The sequence below is a fragment of the Hydra viridissima genome, unplaced genomic scaffold (genome assembly GCF_058129835.1).
Source record: "Hydra viridissima isolate aposymbiotic clone 2 unplaced genomic scaffold, HvirCarnegie_v1 scaffold_10, whole genome shotgun sequence".
Taxonomy (NCBI): domain Eukaryota; kingdom Metazoa; phylum Cnidaria; class Hydrozoa; order Anthoathecata; family Hydridae; genus Hydra; species Hydra viridissima.
This window is the reverse complement of record NW_028324309.1, coordinates 5,578,001-5,598,699: the sequence shown is the minus strand read 5'-3', so window position 1 is coordinate 5,598,699 and position 20,699 is coordinate 5,578,001. Positions and strand designations below refer to the sequence as shown.

The 20,699-nt window shown below is 30.0% G+C and overlaps 2 protein-coding genes, 1 long non-coding RNA gene and 1 pseudogene across 6 annotated transcripts; 2 read left to right on the top strand and 2 right to left on the bottom strand.

The window, feature by feature from the left end:
* Positions 1 to 4,935: 4,935 nt before the first annotated feature.
* LOC149882800 (cytochrome P450 4V2 pseudogene) lies at positions 4,936 to 6,605 on the bottom strand (annotated as a pseudogene). Its single transcript, XR_016444633.1, has one exon. The product of XR_016444633.1 is annotated as a cytochrome P450 4V2 pseudogene (transcript).
* A 4,261-nt stretch (positions 6,606 to 10,866) lies between these two features.
* LOC149882799 (uncharacterized) lies at positions 10,867 to 13,405 on the top strand. 2 transcript variants are annotated; one of them, XM_090065467.1, is made up of 6 exons: positions 10,875 to 11,000; positions 11,297 to 11,417; positions 11,837 to 11,941; positions 12,074 to 12,897; positions 13,107 to 13,208; positions 13,303 to 13,405. In XM_090065467.1, the coding sequence occupies exons 2-4, from the start codon at positions 11,383 to 11,385 to the stop codon at positions 12,246 to 12,248; spliced, it is 315 nt and encodes a 104-aa protein (XP_089921593.1). In that variant the 5' UTR covers positions 10,875 to 11,000; positions 11,297 to 11,382; the 3' UTR covers positions 12,249 to 12,897; positions 13,107 to 13,208; positions 13,303 to 13,405. The 2 variants fall into 2 exon arrangements, with proteins under 2 accessions (XP_089921594.1, XP_089921593.1); XM_090065468.1 differs by lacking the exon at positions 12,074 to 12,897 and having other exon boundaries at positions 10,867 to 11,000; positions 11,182 to 11,417.
* A 1,084-nt stretch (positions 13,406 to 14,489) lies between these two features.
* Positions 14,490 to 16,441, bottom strand: LOC145192956 (cytochrome P450 4V2-like). 2 transcript variants are annotated; one of them, XM_090065645.1, is made up of 2 exons: positions 16,097 to 16,441; positions 14,490 to 15,959 (listed from the first exon to the last, which is right to left on the bottom strand). In XM_090065645.1, exon 2 carries the CDS (start codon positions 15,798 to 15,800, stop codon positions 14,523 to 14,525), a length of 1,278 nt encoding a protein of 425 aa, XP_089921771.1. In that variant the 5' UTR covers positions 15,801 to 15,959; positions 16,097 to 16,441; the 3' UTR covers positions 14,490 to 14,522. The 2 variants fall into 2 exon arrangements, with proteins under 2 accessions (XP_089921771.1, XP_089921770.1); XM_090065644.1 differs by having other exon boundaries at positions 14,490 to 16,441.
* Positions 16,442 to 17,316: 875 nt separating this feature from the next.
* Positions 17,317 to 19,346, top strand: LOC149882798 (uncharacterized). The gene is made up of 2 exons (XR_016456190.1): positions 17,317 to 17,482; positions 17,843 to 19,346. It is a non-coding gene; the product is annotated as an uncharacterized LOC149882798 (long non-coding RNA).
* The last annotated feature ends 1,353 nt before the right edge of the window (positions 19,347 to 20,699 follow it).

The following is a 20,699-nucleotide window of genomic DNA, read 5'->3' as shown; positions in this document are numbered from 1 at the left end:
TGGAGATTATCTGTGGATTAAACTTTCGTAAAAGCTGAACATAATATCAAATAAAAGCGATATTTATGTTAATCACGGAGCTATTTATTCAACTTTTTGAATGTTTTTCTCTTCTTCCTTCAGTTACCAAAATTTGAGAACAATTGAATATTCATGAACATTCTTTTACACAACTCTATATTTTATTTTCTAATCAAGGCTTTCAATATTATTTATTACAAGGTTTACAGTACAAATGCTTTCTATTGAGTTTTTTTCCATAAAGATGCAGTTAATTACGCTGGAACATGCAAGGAATTTAAAATAGTGCAGTAGTTTAAACTTTAATGAATGCTTGACTTTATTAAAGTTATGTTTACTGAATGTTAACAAAGGGGGCGTTGTGATATTGAGGCCAGGACTAATAAATCATTACTGTTTGGTTTAAAGTTTGGTAAGATATTTTGCGCAACAAAATTGGCTCATATCTCTTTACTCCATCCCTTGCTTCTTAACCAGGCATTACGGACGAAGCTTCTGTTACTTGCTTAATTCTCCTTTCAATAATATCAGGGTTATTCAGTATCATATTTTCTAAACTGATTGCTTCTCGACCCAATGGCCTAGGCAGGCGTGCATGTATAAAACTGATAACATTTTTTTTTCTCTCCCGCTGTTTAAAAGGAAGGCAAACTCAGGGTCAACGTTTTATTGAGGAAGACCCAGTAACTTGTCGACCCTGAGTTTGCCTTCCCTTAGAATAGCGGAATGGGCAGTCTTCACGGCAAGCGCTAGAGGAACCCCTTAATACCTCTTATCTTCTAAATCCTCTTGATTGCTCGGAAGCATTAATCAAATCAAAGCAGTCAGTTTTAATACTTTGAACGCTCTAAAAAGCCCCGGAAACATCTTCCCAGGACTACCAAGAGAAAAAGACAATGATTCATTTCCTCTCAAAATTCGATTACGTTTTTCAAAGGGATAGTTCTAATTATTGCTCAATTTATTCACATTCTTGGGTTAGATGGAGCTTGGAATAATGTTAATGGTTTGGAAATTTCTGAAGCAATTAACACAGTGTTTCAGTGTTGTTTCAGTCTTTGGTTCACTAAAAAATCTCGTTCCCGTTTAGACTTTTTATTTTGACATTGAGAACCATCAGCGTTTTTACATTTGCTGAGGAATATATAAAACAAAGTTTACAAGAAAAAAATGTAAAAAACACAACATTGGAAAAACAGCCCTTGCGGGTATCATGGTACATTGACAGAAAAGGATAGATTCCAGTTATTTCCTTCTGTAAGGAGAATTTTATTGTATTACCTGCTGAAGTGAGGAATTTCTTCTATTTATGACATGCTATGAATTTATTTTGAGATCAAAATTAAATTTTTAATGTCTAACCAATCATGTTTACAAAAAAATTGATAACGTTTATAGTTGAATTGAGTCCTTTACAAAACAGAATATTACTCAACAATCTCTGATAAAACTGTTGTTGCGAGTAAGCAATGCTAGAACATATTACATCATACAACTAATTAACAAAGAATTTTTTTAATTCCCAAGATATTGCATAAGTGTTGCTGTTTTCAAATGCATGCCGTAATTTCAACAAATTGGAAATCAGCTTAAAATGCTCTTATGCGGCACGGGTTGTTAATGCAGTTAATCGCTTCTCGGCCTAATGGCTAAGATTGAGCGAGCTGGCTAGGCCAGTGTGCTTGTATTAAACTGATACTTTTCTTTTTTTTCGCCCATTCTTCAAAGGGGAGGCAAACTCAGAGTCGATGTGGTACTAGGTCTTCCCTGAAGAGGTTTGGGCAGTCCACAAGGTAGTTGCTGGCGGACTCAAATCACAATTCCTTACAGTTAACTTAAAACAAAAAAATAAAAAGGTCTAGACACATCTACACATTTCTTCATTCTAAGAATATTAAAAAAACTATAATTGGGTAAAAGTAAATTAGACATTCAACCTATGTAACATTTGATACCAACTTTTTCTAAGTAATATTACGAAATCACACTTTAAATAATAGCTAAGTGTAATATTTTTCTATCATTTACAGTTTATTATTTGTTCTATTTATAAATTTATTCAGTACATAGTATTTTTTCTGAAATTCATTAATTACTTTTTGTATGAAAGTTTTAAAATTGTATATTACTTTAACTGTACCCCCTGAATCATTTAGTTTATCTAACAAACTATCTTTGTAGATGATTATATGAGAAAAAAGTCTAATCGAGTTATGAAAATTTGATATTTCTGATAAAAGGAAGTTAGTTGTTTTTTTTAAATGACAACAAAGCTATATGTTAATTTTAATTTCTGAATATTTATTTTACGTAATGAAAATTTAAAAAAAAACAAACGAAAATAAGTCTTTCATTCATGTAAAAACAATAATTATTATTGTTAAATATTGATTACAGAGAGATCTTGTTTCTAAAATATATATATAGATGATTTTAAATATCAAATTTATCAAACAATGTTCACGTAATAAAAACCTCGTGATTGTGTGAATTGTTTCTGTGTCTGCATTGTAATCAGTGAACTGATTTAATTCACCAATTTACAATCAAAATTTTCCACTAAGTTTGTGAAAAAAAAAAAGGTAAAAGCTAAACCCTATACTTTTTATTATTAAATTAAAAAAAAAAAAAAAAAAAAAAGCAATAATCATAATATCAATAAATTATCTTTAATGCAAAAAAGTTGTAATAATAATAATTAAAAAAGTAATAAGCAACAGATGAGGTTAATTCTAGCCGATATTTTAAAAAATGTCTTTTAGAAAAAAATGGCTTTCAGAAAACTATGATTAAACAGCGCTTCCCTTAACGAGAGGGTGGTAGAAAGGTGGTAGAAGGCTAAGACTTCCAACATTTCTTTCAAAAACAACATGGAAAATATTAACAATTACAGCCATTAACCTTCAAAAGTTCTTCCTCGAAAAAAAAGTAAATTTCATAAAGTGATAGTGAAATTTGTGAAGTGAAATTTTGCAAGAAAAATAAGAAAATTGGCAAGAAAAAAGAAATTGAAAGAAATTGTTTACTTCTCTCTCTCTTTTTCTCATTAAGCAGTCAGAGAGATAAGCAGTCAGAGAGATAAGCAGTCAGAGAGATAAGCAGTCAGAGAGATAAGCAGTCAGAGAGATAAGCAGTCAGAGAGATAAGCAGTCAGAGAGATAAGTATCTGAACACAAAATTTTATCGTGAAAAATAAACTTTGGCAAGTTATTCAGAAAAAAAAAAGTTTTTGATAAAAACTGTTACGATTATTCTAAAAAAAATTCATATTTCAGATTTCATATCCAGATTTCAGATGACAAAAACAAAATTACTTTTGTTAATTTTCTTCCCACAAAAAAAAATTTTCTTCGCCCAAAATTGAACGATTCCTTAAGGCGTGTTCAATTTTCGACGAAAGATAATTATCCGAGTATAAACAAAAATTTCTGAGTGATAGTTACAAATAGATATTTAGGCAGTATTTCAGGTTATTTTGTAATCAAATAATGAGTAACCGCTAACAATCGACTGATAGTTTTAAAGCTATTTGGTTTGTCATTGAAACCATAAAAAATGGGAATTAAAACCAAGGAATGGTCGCAAGCTCAGCGCAACTTAGTTATTGACTTGTTCAAACAAGGTAAAACATTCAGATTTATACAAGAAGCGACTGATTTGGCATTAGGAACCATCAGCAACTTACCCAAGATCAGGCGCAAAGCGCAAAACGACGCCCAGAATTGATCGAAAAATTGTGAAGATAGCGTACGAAAACTAATTTTAATCAGCAACAAAAGCGTCAAACAAGCGTCTTGAAAAAGAAGTCCCATATGCAATTTGAAACTGATTGAAAGAGAATGGATTTAAAGCAAGAGTTCCACACAAGAAACCATTCCTTTCAAAAACCCATTGAGAGCGAAGGTAAACAATATGTAAACATGCCGTTATCATTCTGGAAGAAAGTTTTGTGGACTGACGAATTAAAATTTAATCATGTGAAGTCTGACGGAGCTCAAAAAGTATGAAGAATGGAAGGCAAAGCTTTCAAACTCAATTACATTCGAGGAACAGCGAAATTTGGCGGAGGCAATGTTATGGTGTGGGGATCGATGACTTGGAATAAAATAGGAAAGCTAGAGTCTGTTGATGAACTTATGAACTCTGAGGTTTATACCAACATTCTCAATAAAAATCTTCTGTCCTCAACTTAAAAACTGCAAATGAGAAAACAAATCATCTTCTAGCAAGACAACAACCCCAAGCATATGTCGAAGATAGCAAAAGAGTTTTTCATCCAGAAGTAGATTAAGTTACTTTAATCCAATTGAACACCTCTGGATATTCTGGATCAAAAAACAACCTCACTATTCATTAAAAAGAAATAAGAACTGAAAATCTTGATTCAAGAATCGTGGCCAAAAATTTGTCCAGATACGACAAAGAAGTTAGCTCAACCAATGCAAAAACGACTCGCAAAAATTATTAAGCCAATGGTGGCCCATCTCGATACTAAAATTCATTAGAAATAACTTATTAAAGAAAATTTTGATCTCAAAAACCTTGTTCGGATACTTATATAACGTTAACTAATTGTTAAGTTTGAATGCTTTGTTAAACTTTCAACTTTTCTAATCAAAAATCTTCATTAAATTTGCTTTTAGAACCATAATAATAATCGTTACAGTTTTCTACAGAAACTTTTCTTTTCTGAAAAAACGTTTTGTTGAAATAACTCGGCAAAAAATATTTTTCACAAAAAACATTTTTGTTCGGATACTTATTTTTCTAACTTTGTGTGTAAGTTCGCATATATATATATATACATATATATACTCAAAAGATATCATCATCACCTATGCCAGCGTCATTCCCCAGATAGACGGTTGTAGTTTACAAACTTCGTTTATTCGTTAAAGCTGATATTAAAGCAACTTTTAAACTTTCACACTATTTTTATTTAATAAAAAAAAAATTATCTTTCAGAAAACTTCATCATAATTCCATTAGCTGATTTATGTATTAAATCTATACAGCCTTGAATTTCACCCTCCTTTTGCATGGACTCCACACGAAATGCTTTCATAATACTGTATAACAGCATTTTTTCTTCAATCATTGCAAACTTCTGACCGATACAGTTTCTTGGTCCTGCAGAGAACGGAATGTAGCTGTATGGGTTTCGCTTTGCAAGCTCATCATTCTCAAAACGTTCAGGTATAAAAGTGTACGGATCTTCCCAGTACTCGGGATTGTGATGAACCATCATTACAAAAACCTCGACCTCAGAACCCTTAGGAATATATTGGCCATCAATAATCATATTTTCTTCAATTTCTCGGGCGAATATGGGTACTGGTGGGTGCATTCGCAAAGACTCTTTTATTACACACTCAAGATATTTAAAACTTCGAACCTTTTCATACAGTGAGCCTCCACTTTCTTCTACTTGATTGATTTCTGTATGAAGCTTCATTTGAACATGAGGGTTGCTTCCTAGCAACCATAATGTCCAGCTTAATGCAGCAGAGGTGGTGTCATGACCCTCGAACATAAACGTGTCCACCTCTTCCTGAATGCCTTCAGCGTCAATTTCACCTCTTTTGTAAATATCCAACAGTATATCTAGAAAAAACTTCTTTTCTGTTGATGGACTTTCATCCTCTGCATCTAGAGAGCGGATCTTTATTCGTTGGTTAATTACTTTTAGAGTCATTTTGTGAGCAACATCCAGCGCTTTGTAAAACCGTTTTCCACAAGGAAGCCGCTTGTAGATAACATCTGGCCAAAGCCAAGGGTATTTAGATCGTTCCATTATTTCTCTGTTCAAAGTACTGATCGCTTTTACATAATCAGAGTCTGGACAGCTTTGGGCGTTTATTTTTACACCCATCGATGTCTCGCATATTATGTCCAAAGTGGCTAAACTGATTGGAACCTGAACATCTATTACTTCCCCACTTTCAGCAGAAATGCGCAAGTTTTCCACTAAACGAGCTGCCTGCTCTTCAAAGATTTTTAAAAAGCTGTTGAGTATTGAAAAATGGAAACTAGGAGTAAGAAGCCGACGACGAGATCTCCACTTAGTTCCTGTGCTTGTTAGCAAGCCTGTTTTTAGCCAGTCATGGAAAAAGCCGTAGATAGACGACTTAGTTATAACTTGTTGACTGGTTAAAATTGTTTCTAAAAACTTTGTTGAAGACGAAAGAATGATCGGTTTTAACCCCAGCCACACACAAAATAAATTGCCGTAAACTCTACTCCATTCACATATTTGTTTATTAAACTTTACAGGATCACTATGAAATTGAAGAGAATTTCCAAAGAACGGTATTGTTGGAGGTGTAGCAATTGTTAAAAGTCCGTATGACTGAATCCAAAACCTCCAGCATATCTTTGCAAGAAGGTAGAAAACTAATAAAGTCAGTATTAAGTATATTGTGTAGTACATTGAAAACATTGTTAAAATTATTAAAAACCTGAAAACATTTTACAATATCATAAAAGTAATCTAAAAGTGAAGCAACTCATCAATCGTGTTAAAAATAATATATTTGTTTACTACCGTTCCTCTTTATGAGTTTTTACAAGTTTTTTTTTTTAATAGACGATTTTAAGATTATTCAGCTGCATAAGCATTAAATGAGTTAATGCGTTAATCTCATTTACTCTTTACGTAACATTTGTTTAAAGTAGCCATTACAAAAACTGCAATTTTATAAAAATTTACTCAAACAAAACAAAAAGATTTTGAAGCTGTCAGCTATCTGAGAAGACGCCTCTTGAAGAGAGAAAAAAAACATAGGAAAAGGTCGGTAAAAATGATTGGCAGAAAAGAGATGCACCTAAAGTTATTCTATAAATAACTGTACGTGTCACCTTTTCGAATCTTTTTTGTAAATGTCTAAGGGTAATTCCATGTAATAGTGGGACAAAAAATTAAAATTTTTCAACCCCCCCTCCCCCCCGTTAGATTCCAATTAAACTTTAACCAGTGGTACCTATCAATGAAACATAAAAAAATGCAGAATTTAAGCTCCCAACTCTAAATTATTCAAAAGTTTTGATGTTTTGAAACTTAGCCTAAAATACAATACTTTTTGTTGGTGATGGATTTGAATAGTTCAAACTTTTTTCTTTCGTGTTTTCGCTTCATTTCTTCGGTAGTGACATATACAAACTTGACCCCGCTGATTGATTTTTGACAGTATTCAAACATTGCTTTCAGCAGACAGTAACTGACCTGAGCTTGGACCCCGCAAACTAGCAATAGCAACAAGGCTTTTTACAGCGCCACCAATACCATCATTTGGCGATTTGCCATGGCTTGTTCCAAAGAAATTCCAGATGCAACTAACAGAAAAATCTTCAGCATGGTGACATAAATTATAAAAAGGTTCGCAGTTTTTATACTGTCTTGAACAGCCATCAGAAAAATAATGAATTTTAGTGAGTATTTGACAAAGATTAATTTTGATATAACTAATTGTTTGATGCATAACTTCATGTATAAATCCAACATGTACTTTGTAGAAAAGGCCTTAAAATAATCATAAATAAATTAATAAAGAGAAGACCTTAAAATAGTCATAAATAAATAAATAAAAAAAAAACAATTGTTTTACATAATTTAAAGAAATACGGAAAATACACGAGTTTTTTCCTATTTTATTACCCGACTGGCGAGTAGCTCCGAAATATGAATGATCCGAAATCCGGGTGTTCCGAAATACAAGCGTTCCGATGATCTGGTTTTCCGATGATCGGACAATAAAAGCGGGTAGCGTATTAAATAAAAAAATAAATTAAAAAAAATTTTTTTTACTTTACTTTTATATTTAAGAGGAGATACAAAGTTTAAAAAAACAAAGTACAAAGTTTAAAAAAACGGTTGAGACTTGAGTGTTAATTCCTCCAACTCCATGTAAGTATTAATTTTCGCTTCCTAGTGGTAAGATTATATTTTTGAGTGACTTTTGGTTACACATTATTATCTGTATTTATAAATACTAAATAAACTTGAGTTAAATGTTTGAGAGTATTTGCAAAGTGAAACGAAAATAATTAGTAAAGATGTAAATGTACTTCGATTGAGCAATTATATTATTATATTGAGCAGTTATAACAATACAGCGATTATATATGTACTTCGAATGAGCAATTACTAAAGTCCTAAATAATGTTTTAAGATTTTGTTGTTAAACTTTACGGGAAATTTTTTTTTTTTTATCAAAGAATGAACAACGTGGAGAATAAAAAGATAAAGAATAAAGAAAGCGAAGATTGTGAGCTCGAGGATGAAGAAAAGATAGTTTAGTCTTTGAGGAATGTGTTTGGTTATATTTTGTTACTGTTTCTGTGATTGGATGATGGACTGCTCCCAGTGAGTGAGTGTTTCGTGTATGGTTCGTGTAAGGGTATATTCATTGATTTCTAACACTTTAGGCTACGTTAGGTTTAAAAACAAAATCTTAATATATTCAACAACAATATAATAACTCCTTTATTGAAATGTAAAGGAAATGATATTGATATTTACTATTGGTTCTCCTCGTTTCATATAATAAATAGTCTCAAATAATCAACTCAAATGTATTTTTTAAGCATTTACAAATACAGATAGTTATATATTATTATATATAATAATGTATATTCAAAAGTTACTCAAAAACTTTCTCTTTCCGTCTTTGGAGTAATAGCCAAAAGCGTTAATATATATTAGACTGTTCCCATTTTATTTCTTTTTCTCTTTGAAAATATCCCTTTGCTACTTTTTCTTTACCTTTTCTTTATCTAAAATCTGTTATGTTTTTTATTTTTTTCAAAAATCTCTTTTTCAAAATCTCCCAAAAGTTCTTTTATCATTTCTTCTATAAAAATTTTCCTCAAAAAAATTCTCTTTTTGATTTTCTCCAAAATCATCTCCAAATATTTCTCTTAAATTTACTCATAAATTATTTTCATAATAATCTTCCTAAGATCTGCAAGATTTTCCCATAAAATCTTCTCATAAAAATCTCCCTATAAATCTTAAACTTTTAAAAACATTCTGCAAAATTTTCTTAACCGATCATTCTTAACTGATCTTTTTATTTCTGTCCGCAGATATTTCTTAAATCAAGTGTTGTCCAAGCATAAACAATGAATTTTTATTTTCAAGTTCGTTAGTATTTTTATTTTGAGCTCTTAGCCATGACTCTCTGAAACTGGTTTTACCAGTTATCTTTTGATAAGCGTTTGTTTCTGGTCTCAACTTGTTTGTAAAAGTCATAGAATAAGTAAGAGACTTTTCGAGCTATTACCATTTATCACTGTAGTTGCAATTGAATTTCTTGTGGCTTATATAAAAACAGCTTTAAACTTAAATGGTGTGACTGATTTTTGTTTTTCAAACAAATGTCAATGTGTGTGTCTAGCTGGTTTCTATATAGTTTTGTATTGGGAAATTCTTCTTTCCTTACTGAGTCATCTTGTTGAACATCTGTAATATTTAAAGTAAGCTCCTGCTTCAAATCTTTTTGAGTTTTGTAGGAGTTTTATAGTTTAAAATAATTTTATATACTCAGTGTTCGAAATTAACAAAATTGTATCTGTTGATGTTTCTTAGGCCATTGTTTTTTAAGAAAATAACATCCTACTTACATGTTTACACAATATTCCGTGTATTAAGTTTTATAGCGTACTTCAACTACGTGTAGTTAAAAGTTACTTTTAACTATGAATATAAACAACTGAAATAAACGTCAAGAGAATCTAAGATAAAAGATCCTAATTTTTTGGATAACTTTATGTGGAATCGCCGTCTTTAAATTTTTTACTTTTTCTGAAAAGGAACAACAGGTACAAATTATCAAGAGAAAAAACATAACAAAATATATTACCTTTAAAATAGTTATTAAAATATCAACAAGACCAGCAGCTAAAATTGATAACTGCAAAAAATACGGATAAAATAAAAAATAAGTCTTAAAAAACGACAAATATCAAAATTGAAATCACCATAAATACAAATTAAAAACTTCTCTTATTACTTTTAAAACTGATCGTCGAAAGCACACCATTCCTAATTATTGGAGTTGACCTAGTCTGGTAGACCTGAAAAAACCCTTTTCTGGAGTGATGGAGTATACCCCTGCTGACTTCAAAAAAGTAACTACTAGAATTAGGCTTTGCCAGAAAAAATTAAGCTCAATTTTGATAAAATTTTTGCATATTTTTGAATATAGAGAAAGCAATTTTCAGCAATTTTACAGGATAAATTTTTCTCATAATAAGTAAGGAGGTTTAAAGTTTAAGACTGATATACACCTTTGGAAAATTATACTATAATTTAACCAACATTCTGAGTTAATTAATTATAAATTAAACGTTACATCATAAATACTTGTTATACTCACTCATATTAGCAACAATAATGAACTAATAAATACTTACTAAACCAGATATAAATAGTAAAGAAGAAAAACTCTTGATTTTTAAAATCAAGTTGAACATAATATTCTTATCACAATTGTTTTGAATTAAACTCAAACAGACAATTTTTAAGTTTTTATTATTATCATAATAATAATAAAAATAATTACAATAATAATAATAATAATGATAATAATAATAATAATAATAATAATAATAATAATAATAATAATAATAATAATAATAATAATAATAATAATAATAATAATAATAATAATAATAATAATAATAATAATAATAATATTAATAATAATAATAATAATAATAATAATAATAATCATAATATAATTCCTACAGAAATGCTTAATGTTTAACGTTTAACGTTTAATGTTTAATGTTTAATGTTCAACGTCGTTTCGTCATTAGTTCCTAGGCTTTGGTAGAGCGCGTTCTTCAAATGCACGCGGCCATTGGAGAAAGATCTTTTGAGCGAGTTAAAACTTTTTTCCTTTTGGAATTTAATTATTAGTTTAGATATATTACATAAAGAATCATCTTAATCAATTATATATCATATTATAATTGAAGTAAGTATATGAAATAGTTATATATACATTTTTATCAGATAAAGTAGAAAGGATTAAAACTTTTATTAGATAAAGTAGAAAGGATTTAAAGTAGAAAGGATTTTACTTTTTTAAATCGTTTAGATTTTGTTTGTTTTAGTTTTTCTTTTAGCAGTTTTATTTTTATTATTTTATATTTTAGAAGGAAAATAGGGGTATGGATGTTATTTAAAGTTATACTATTGCTGTTTCCATAAAATTGTTATTTTTACTTTGAAATTTCTGTGATGCTATCAACTATTTTTGTTCTTTTTTAGAAAATTAAGAAAAAAAAAATTAAAATTTTGTGCCAACACTGACAATGCATGTCACATGTTATTGTATGTAAAGGTTAAATGTTGTTATGAAGATTACAGTTCTTATGAGAAAAAAAAGAAGGTAAAGTGAATTGTTTGTAAATATATATTTTGTATCTTTTTAAATTTTCTTGCATCATTTTTAGAATTTTTGTTTGCACACGTTTATTGTTTGCATATATGCTTTTTTGATATGTATGTGTATTTGGTAATAAGTGCTTTATAGTTGTTTTATCAATGTGTTTTTATAATAATGTAAAGTGTTTTTTTACTGTTTGTGTATGTGTTAATGTGTTACATAATTGTTTTAAAAATGTGTTTAAATATGTATATAAGGTATTTATTTATTTTAGTATTTGTATATATTTAATCTTATGTACATATTTAAACACATTTATTGTGCTTATAGTTTGTACATATGTTTATATTATGTTCTTTCTGTGTTTTTAAAGTGCTGTGACTTGGTAAACATCTACCTGAAAATCAATTAATGTATTTTAGAGAAGGAGCAGAACATATGGCTTTAGATCGTGCAGCTCAGCGTGATATGCACCTAATGGCATGGTTTAAGTTAAATACTGAAAATGAAAGAGCATATTGCTATTCGTATGTAGACATTCCTTATCACTTTATATTTGATGATAAACATTGTAAATGGAAGGTTAGATAAAGGGGTGGTAATAAGGTGATAGTAAGAATGTATAAAGTTAATCCAACTGGAGAATAGTTTTTTCTTAGACTGTTACTTTTGCAAGCAAAAGGAGCAACATCTTGGGAGGATGTGCATACTGTTAATGGTATTGTCCTTGAAACGTTTTGTGTAGCATGTGATTTGAAAGGTCTGTTGCAAGATGACACTGAATGGCAGAATACTCTTTCTGAGGCGGTTTTAAGACATGCCAAAGAAAATTAGACAGTTGTTTTCAATTATTTTGACCTTTTGTGAACCTGACAATCCTTTACATCTCTGGAATACATACAAATTTTTTATGATGGAAGATTTCATTCACCACTCAGTCCCACTTCTAATAGCTGAACAAGCTACTCTTCATCAAATTGAAAAGATTATTAATCAAATGTGTTATATAAAACCATATTTGTTTATAGTTGTATATATGTTTAAATTATGTTGTTTCCATGTTTTCAAAGTGGTGTGATTTGGCATTATGTTGAGCAAGATTGATAACCTTGCCACCCAAGCGATGTACTTATAGCAGAGTTGTGACTTGGCAGCATTTAGTGCCAGGCGGAGTTACTGCTTTGGAGCTAGGTTGTGTTGTGTAGCCTTTTTTAATTATTCTCAAAACACATAATAATGTCTGTTAATGTTTAGCGTAATGTGTATGAGAGTATGCAACCTTGATCTTTAAGTCTAGGGTGTTTTCATGTCCTAAATTTGAAGTAATTGAATAACTAATATTGAACATAAAAACAAATATACTTTTATGTATTTATATGTTTAGTAAAAAGATAAATATAGTTAACTTTAAATTGGTTTTCTAATTTTGCCTTTCATATTTTAATTTGGTTTGTTATCTTCACTGGATTTTAGGATCAAGGATGTAAGTATTCTATTGTTATGTGTTGTTTGTTTTGTTGGTATTCATTTTTAACAATAGACACCTTCATGTTGGTGACTATTGTAAAAAATGAATAATAGGTAGTTTCATTATTGGAACTTACTGCTTTTATTTATTTACTGAAAGCCAAGACAACATTATGCTAAAAATGCAATTTATATCTTAATTTGATTTTTTTTTTTTTTTTATAGTATTGTTAATCCTTCCTTTTGTACTTCGAAACAGATTTTATTGTTACATTTTCGATAAATGTTTATATTAACTGCCATGTCAAAATGGGTTACTATAAATAGGTACATCGATTTTCAGTTTTTATGTGGTGTTTTTTTTTTTTTTGGTTTTTTTTTTTGTTATGGTATTATAATTCCTTTTTTTTTTTTCTTTAAGATTTACGATTGACGCATTTATACGATTTATAAAAAAAACCTGATTACCTTTTATTGTAAATTTTGGTCAGTTAAAATGATATAAATGTATGCAATTAGTTCAATTTTTTTTAAAGTTTTCTCTATTTTAAGCCTAATAATTTGCTGTACGTAATTTGGTGGTTAATATTGTAGTTTAGCGCATTTTTCAAATATCGAGTTACTTAAATTTTATAAGGTTTTTAACTAATTAATTAGCTTAGTTTGCATTTGCAACACTTTTGAGGAAAGAAAAAATTCTTTTATATGTTAAATTCTTATAAATATTAAAAAGAAAAAATTCTTATACACGTAAATCATTGTTTTACATTTCGGTATTCTGGTAAAAGGTCTTCATCAAAAACTTGACTACTCTTAATAAAAATATTCTCCTGACCACCATTAAGGTAAAACGGCAAAAACGGGGAAGGGAGGTCCTTTATTAGTGTCAAAATATTGAAGAGAACTTAACGTTTTAAAGACAGTTTCCTTTTTTAAAGAAACATGTATCAAGGGGATACCAAAAAGTTAATAATTCATGTATAATTAACGTTCGCTTTATATTAATCTTATAAATTAAAGTTCATGTTATAAAAAATATCACAAGAATTTAGCTTCACTTTTTCGTCAATTTAAAGCATTATGAAGTGTTATTATTTTGAGTCAGTAACTAAAAACGTATTGCGTTGAACTTGGTAATATCGAGGAAAATGGTTCTGCCTAACACTGATATGACCTATGTCAATGGTAAATTACTCAATATTAAATAATTGGTAAATTATTTTACCTCCGCATACTTTTTATTTTAACTTTACAGATGGTTTAATTTTTTAAATTTGAAGGCGTTTTTCTAGAAGGGTATTAGTTATGGTTTCGCAACTTTAAATTGTGGAATACAGCCACTATAAATTAACAGACCGACCATAACCCGTTTTACGGGTTGCTTATTGCTAGTTATTATTATTACTATTATTATTAGTATTATTATTATTATTGTTACTATTATTATTATTATTGTTATTATTATCATTATTATTATTACTAATATTATTATTATTATTATATATACTCATTATATTGCGTCATCATTAATGCCAGCGAATAATTTGATAAATAGACCTTTGCAATTTACAAATTTCGTTTATTCATCACAGCTTATATTAAAAAAACTTTTGAACTCACATACAACTTTATTTAAAAAAATCATCTTTCAGAAAACTTTATCATGATTCCATTAACTGATCTATGTATTACATCTATACAGCCCTGAACTTCACCCTCCTTTTGCATGGACTGCACACAAAATGCTTTCATAACACTGTACAGCAGCATTTTTTCTTCAATCATTGCAAACTTCTGACCGATACAGTTTCTTGGTCCTGCAGAGAACGGAATGTAGCTGTATGGGTTTCGCTTTGCAAGCTCATCATTCTCAAAACGTTCAGGTATAAAAGAGTACGGATCTTCCCAGTACTCAGGATTATGATGAACCATCATTGCAAAAATATTGATTTCTGTAGCCTTAGGAATAAACTGGTCGTCAATGATCATATTTTCTTCAATTGTTCGAGCGAATATGGGAACTGGTGGATGCATTCGCAGAGACTCTTTTATTACACACTCGAGATATTTAAAGCTTCGAACCTTTTCATGCAGTGAGCCTCCGCTTTCTTCTACTTTATCGATTTCTGAATGAAGCTTCATTTGAACATGAGGGTTGCTTCCTAGCAACCATAAAGCCCAGCTTAATGCAGCAGAGGTAGTATCATGACCTTCGAACATAAACGTGTCCACCTCTTCCTGAATGCCTTCAGCGTCAATTTGACCTCTTCTGTAGATATCCAACAGCAAATCTAGAAAGAACTTCTTTTCTGTTAACAGATTCTCATCTTCTGCATCTTTTGCATCTTCTGCATCTAGAGAGCGGATTTTTATTCGCTGGTTTATTACATCCTTAGTCAGTTTGTGAGCAACATCCAGCGCTTTGTAAAACCGTTTTCCACAAGGAAGCTGCTTGTAGATAACATCTGGCCAAAGCCAAGGATATTTAGAGCGTTCTGATATTTCTCTGTTCAAAGTACTGATCGCTTTTACATAATCAGAGTCTGGGCAGCTTTGGGCGTTTATTTTTACACCCATCGATGTCTCGCATATTATGTCCAAAGTGGCTAAACCGATAGGAACTTGAACATCTATTATTTCCCCACTTTCAGCAGAAATGCGCAAGTTTTCCACTAAACGAGCTGCCTGCTCTTCAAAGATTTTTAAAAAGCTGTTGAGTATTGAAAAATGGAAGCTAGGAGTAAGAAGCCGACGACGAGATCTCCACTTAGTTCCTGTGCTTGTTAGCAAGCCTGTTTTTAGCCAGTCATGCAGAAAGTCGTAGGGAGACGACTTTGTTAAATTTTTTTGACTGGTCAAAAGTTGTTCTGAAAACTTTATTGAAGATGAAACTATGACCGGCTTTAAGCCAACCCACATACAAAAAACATTGCCGTAAACTCTACTCCATTCACATATTTGTTTGTTGAACTTTACAGGATCACTATGAAGTTGAAGAGAATTTCCAAAGAACGGTATTGTAGGTGGTGTAGCGATGGTTAAAAGTCCATATGATTTAATCCAAAGCCTCCAGCATATCTTTGTAAGAAGGTAAAAAACTACCAAAGTCAGTATTAAGTAAATTGTGTAGTATATTGAAAACATTGTTAAAAATATTAAAAACCTGAAAACATTTTACAATGTCATAAAAGTAATCTGAAGTCGAAGCAGCTCACCAATCGTGTTACAAAATAACAACCGTTTGCTACCGTTCCTCTATAAGATTATTTACAAACCGTTTGTTTAAGTCAATAGACGATTTACTTGATTTATTTCATGGACGTGTAAGAGATGGACGTGCAATGTTGTTTCTTTTGCGAGCCATGTTAGTTGCGCATTGTTACAAATCTTTTGTTTTAAACAATGGAAATTTAATTCTGTCTGTCGAATTTGTCGAAAATATTTGGTCTCGCCTAACCAGTCACATCAATTTCCATTTATTTATTTAAGATAAAAGTAATAGAACCAAATAGTATTTAGCTTAGTTTTATATTATGGGTTATTATGTTCTTTTTATGATAAATGAAATAATATATGAAATATGAGAAACAAAAACATGAAATATCTGGCTACATTTTGCAAAATACTTATAAATTGGAATAACTTTTTAAAAGGTTTTGCATTATCAAAGGAATTATAAAAATGTATAGTGGAATATATACTAAAAAATAATGTATAGTGGAATACTATAGAGCTTATAGAGTCCCAGCAAGCACACAACGTTGAAACAACGTTGAAATAACGTTGATCAACGTCGATCAACGTTATTTCAACGTTGTTTCAACGTTGTGTACTTACTGGGGTAGTGAAGGCAAAAAATGATGACATCGGAAAAAATACTCAAAAAAATAAACAAATTTAAGGCTGGTGAATTAAAGACCAAGGAATTGAATGAAACCAGATCTTGACAAAAAATTTTATTTTAGCTTTTTTATATTTCGCTATACTTTTTTAGTTTTTAATTTTAAAATTAATCTTACAGGTCTATTTTATCATTGACAGATTTTGTTTACACGAAAAAAGTTCCCAAACTTACAAATGTTCATCTTAAAAAAAATGATAAAATCTGTTCGTGCCGACAACTAATTTCCTTGGTGTAATTTGTTTTGTAATTTGTCAAAACGTGAAGTAGTTCTTTTATCTTGAGCAGTCTTAATAAACAAATGCTATAAAAGTTTCAACTAATACCACGTGATAAGAGTTTCTTTTTTAAATCTGTCGGCAGACATTTTAATAGATTTTTTGTTGACGGCGGAAAATTTAGAACTAGTCGGAAACTCGCATGGCTCGTTGATCTCTGCGGTCTCTCTGATGTACAACAATAAATTGTTTCTTATATGTCTAATAGATCCATGATTTCTTTTAAGCTTCTTTAGCTGCGTAAGCATTAAATGAGTTAATGCTTTAAGCTCATTTACTGTTTACGTAACATTTTTTAAAAGTAGCCATTACAAAAACTGCAATTTTATAAAAATTTACTCAGCAAAACAAAAAGATTTCGAAGCTATCAACTATCTGAGAAGACGCATCTTGAAGAGAAAAAAAAAAAAAAATTGGAAAAGGTCGGTAAAAAATTATTGGCAGACAAGAGGCACATCTAAAGTTATTCTATAAATAACTTTAGATACGTCTTGTTTTCGAATCTTTTTTGTAGATGTTTATTTCCGTCAAGTTATCTAATTAAAAAATGTCGTTGTTCTACTACTGTGAATTTTTAAGAATTTATTTTCATTAAAATTTATATAATTTAATCTGATCTTTATGCATAAAGAATTCATACTTAGTTAATATAAGTTTAACAGGTAAATACTCTGCATAAATTCAAAAAATTTAAACGTTTTTGAATTTAGGCATTGTTTTACCTGTTTAACTTATGAATTTTTTTTTTTTATAATAAACGATGAGTTTTATTCCATTGCTAGCTATTCAATACTCTCACGTTCGATTTTGACAAAAACGCTAGCTCAACGTTAAAAATATTTTGACCCTTTTTCCGTAAATGATGAGACGAGTGTTATTAGTGAAGTGTTAAAAATGGTACAGCGAATCATTTGATTAATTTAAGCCAACCCACTGTGCACCGACAGATAAAAGTAACTTTAATTCAAATTTCCTTTCTCATGTTAGTTGAATAACACTTTTAGGCAGTTGATCAAGCATCAATAGCATTACGTACAAAATCTTTTCTCTGTAAATATAAAATGTAAAACGTTTTTGTGCAAAAGCAGTAGCTCATAAAGAGATCTTCTTTTCTCTTTTCAAAATGTTTCGCTTTTCAAAACATAATTGGGTTGTTTGAAAATATGATAAGATTGTATTTTGAGGTTTTTCTGTCTTTTTCGTCTACAATAAATTTTATATACAGAATCATGTCGATCACTTTGATATATAAAGATCTTTAAATAAAACCTGTGTTTGTTCTAATGTCACATTCTTAAGATAGGACCTAACCTACATTTTTAATGAACTCTTATTGGTATTTTTTTTGAAAAAGGTTTTTTTACAATTTTCAAGGAAGATAGTTATTTCATTTGATCTAATAACGTATTTCGCTTTAAGTTTTTGTTTTTGGTCTCTATTTTTCAAAAAAAGGAAATTATCTTTTTTTGAATAATTGGAGGGTTTAATTTTTTGTTTGTTTTAAGTTTTGCAATTAGAGCATACTGTCTTTTACACTTATTGTAATTAATAATTTAAACGATTTAAAACAAAAATTTGGAAAGTGTTTCAAACTTTGCACCAAAGTTGATCTCTTCCAACGGCAAAGTAACAATCTTCCTAAAATCCAACTATTTTGGAAGACGGAAGCTATTAGCGGCCGTCTGCAAAAAATTTTCTTGCCAGCCGAACGATCTGATATCCAACACGGGCACTAAAACACCTATTCTATTAAGTGAGCACATTTTCAGGAGAAAAAAAAAGCAGACTACACTGTGACAATTTTTCCAACATCAAAATATCACGTATATTGAATTACCTATCAAGATGTTACCAAATACGTTTAAATTATATGGATGACTAACACGTCACGTTTCTTTTGCTGCTTGTTCCTGTATTATTTTCACGTGCATAATACGATAGATAAAGGTAATGAAGGGCAGGAATAAATAATGGAAATGTACGAATAGTTTCAAATTCATTCGAAATAAATCCTTCTATGGCAAATAATATCAAAAGTGGTTTTAAAACAACCGGAATTTTTTAAATTAGATTTTAACAGCAGTGACCACTCAAGTATCGTCCAAAGAGAATAGAAGAATAAAAGAAACTTGTTCAAACAAAAACTTGTTCAAAGATTATTTGTTTGCAAAAAAAAGAAAAAATTGTTTTCATTTTAGTTTAGGGTAAAAATGGATTTTTCCATTTTTATTTAATATTTCTTGTTTCCAGACATTTTAAACACTACCTTTGTTTAAATAACAAAAATAGTTAACAACTGCATATTTCTTTTAATAATTAGAAATTTATGAAATAAATCTTAAGTTTTAGCTTCTTATATCTCTTTATGAGGAGGGAAAACGAAAGAAATTCTAAACAGAATCTTTAAGTTTTATTCAACTCAAAAATGTAACCTTTTTTGAAGAAAGGTGCGAAGCAAACAAAACACACGATGGATACACATGAAAAATACAACAGTCACATAATTGAAGTTTAAAACTTTTTTCGCAATAGCAACCAGAAGTTTAATTGTAACTACACTGATAAAGTGATAATAGTTCAATTATGGCTTGCAAAAGCTCTGGAACTATTTTACAACTTTTACAAACAAGTCGAAACCAGAGACAAACGCTAATCGAAAGATAACCAGCAAAACCTGTTTTAGAGAAGCATGACTCAGAGGTCTAAACATAAGCGCTAAACGAGCTTTAAGATAAAATTATATATGAAAATAAAACCAAATAGCCTAATGGCTAAGGTCAAGTGTAATAGTCGGTCTAGGCTGTTGTGCTTGCATTAAACTGATAACTTTCTTTTTTTCTCGCTTGCTCTTCAAAGGAGAGACAAACTCAAGATCGACGTACCACTGGATCTTCATCGGAAAGGATGGGCAGTCCACAAGGTAATCGCTGGAGGGCTCTAAACCCCTAAATACCTAAAATCAATTATCAATGCTTTCATACCCCTGATTTAAGAAACAGAAAAAAAAAAAATCAGGAAAATCTTGCAGAAGTTCTTTATGGGAAGATTTTAATGAAAGAAAATGATGTAAAACCTGAGCATGTAAAACCTGAACATGTAAAACCTGAAAAATAATGTAATAAAACTCCCCAAAAAAACACTTTATCTGGCACAAAACTACTACTAAAGTAATATTATGGTATATTGTGGCATGTAAAAGGTATATAATAATGGTATATAATTAGTATGGTATATAATAAATTATAGTATATATTATATATATTATATATAACAGTGGCGGATCCAGGAAAAAAATTTACTGTAGCAAAAGTAAGCTTGGTGACGGAGGACCTTTTTTTTTTTATTATTATTATTTTTCCTAATATTATAGTATCTTTTAATTTGTTTAATATAATATTCTTCCGTAAAACTCTCTCTAAAAATCTTCTAAACTTCTCCAAAAAACATTGTGCAAGATATTTATAACCGATATTTTTATTTGATTTCCGCAGATATTTCTTAACTCAAGTGCTGTCCTAGTGTAAAAAAAGAACTTTTCAAGTTCAATAGTCTGGAACCGCCAAAACAAGTTTTGTTATGTGATAAATATATCAATAAATCTAAAGTAAGAGTTATAACTGACAAGACGAGACAATCGTA

Excerpts from the sequence above, each read along its gene's own strand:
- LOC145192956 (XM_090065644.1), bottom strand. The coding sequence starts at position 16,025 with ATGTTTTCAATATACTACACAATTTACTTAATACTGACTTTGGTAGTT.
- LOC149882799 (XM_090065467.1), top strand. The coding sequence starts at position 11,383 with ATGAAGATTACAGTTCTTATGAGAAAAAAAAGAAG. Across the intron at positions 11,418-11,836 it reads CTTATGAGAAAAAAAAGAAG|AGAAGGAGCAGAACATATGG; the intron begins GTAAAGTGAATT and ends AATGTATTTTAG. Across the intron at positions 11,942-12,073 it reads GAAAGAGCATATTGCTATTC|ACTGTTACTTTTGCAAGCAA; the intron begins GTATGTAGACAT and ends GTTTTTTCTTAG.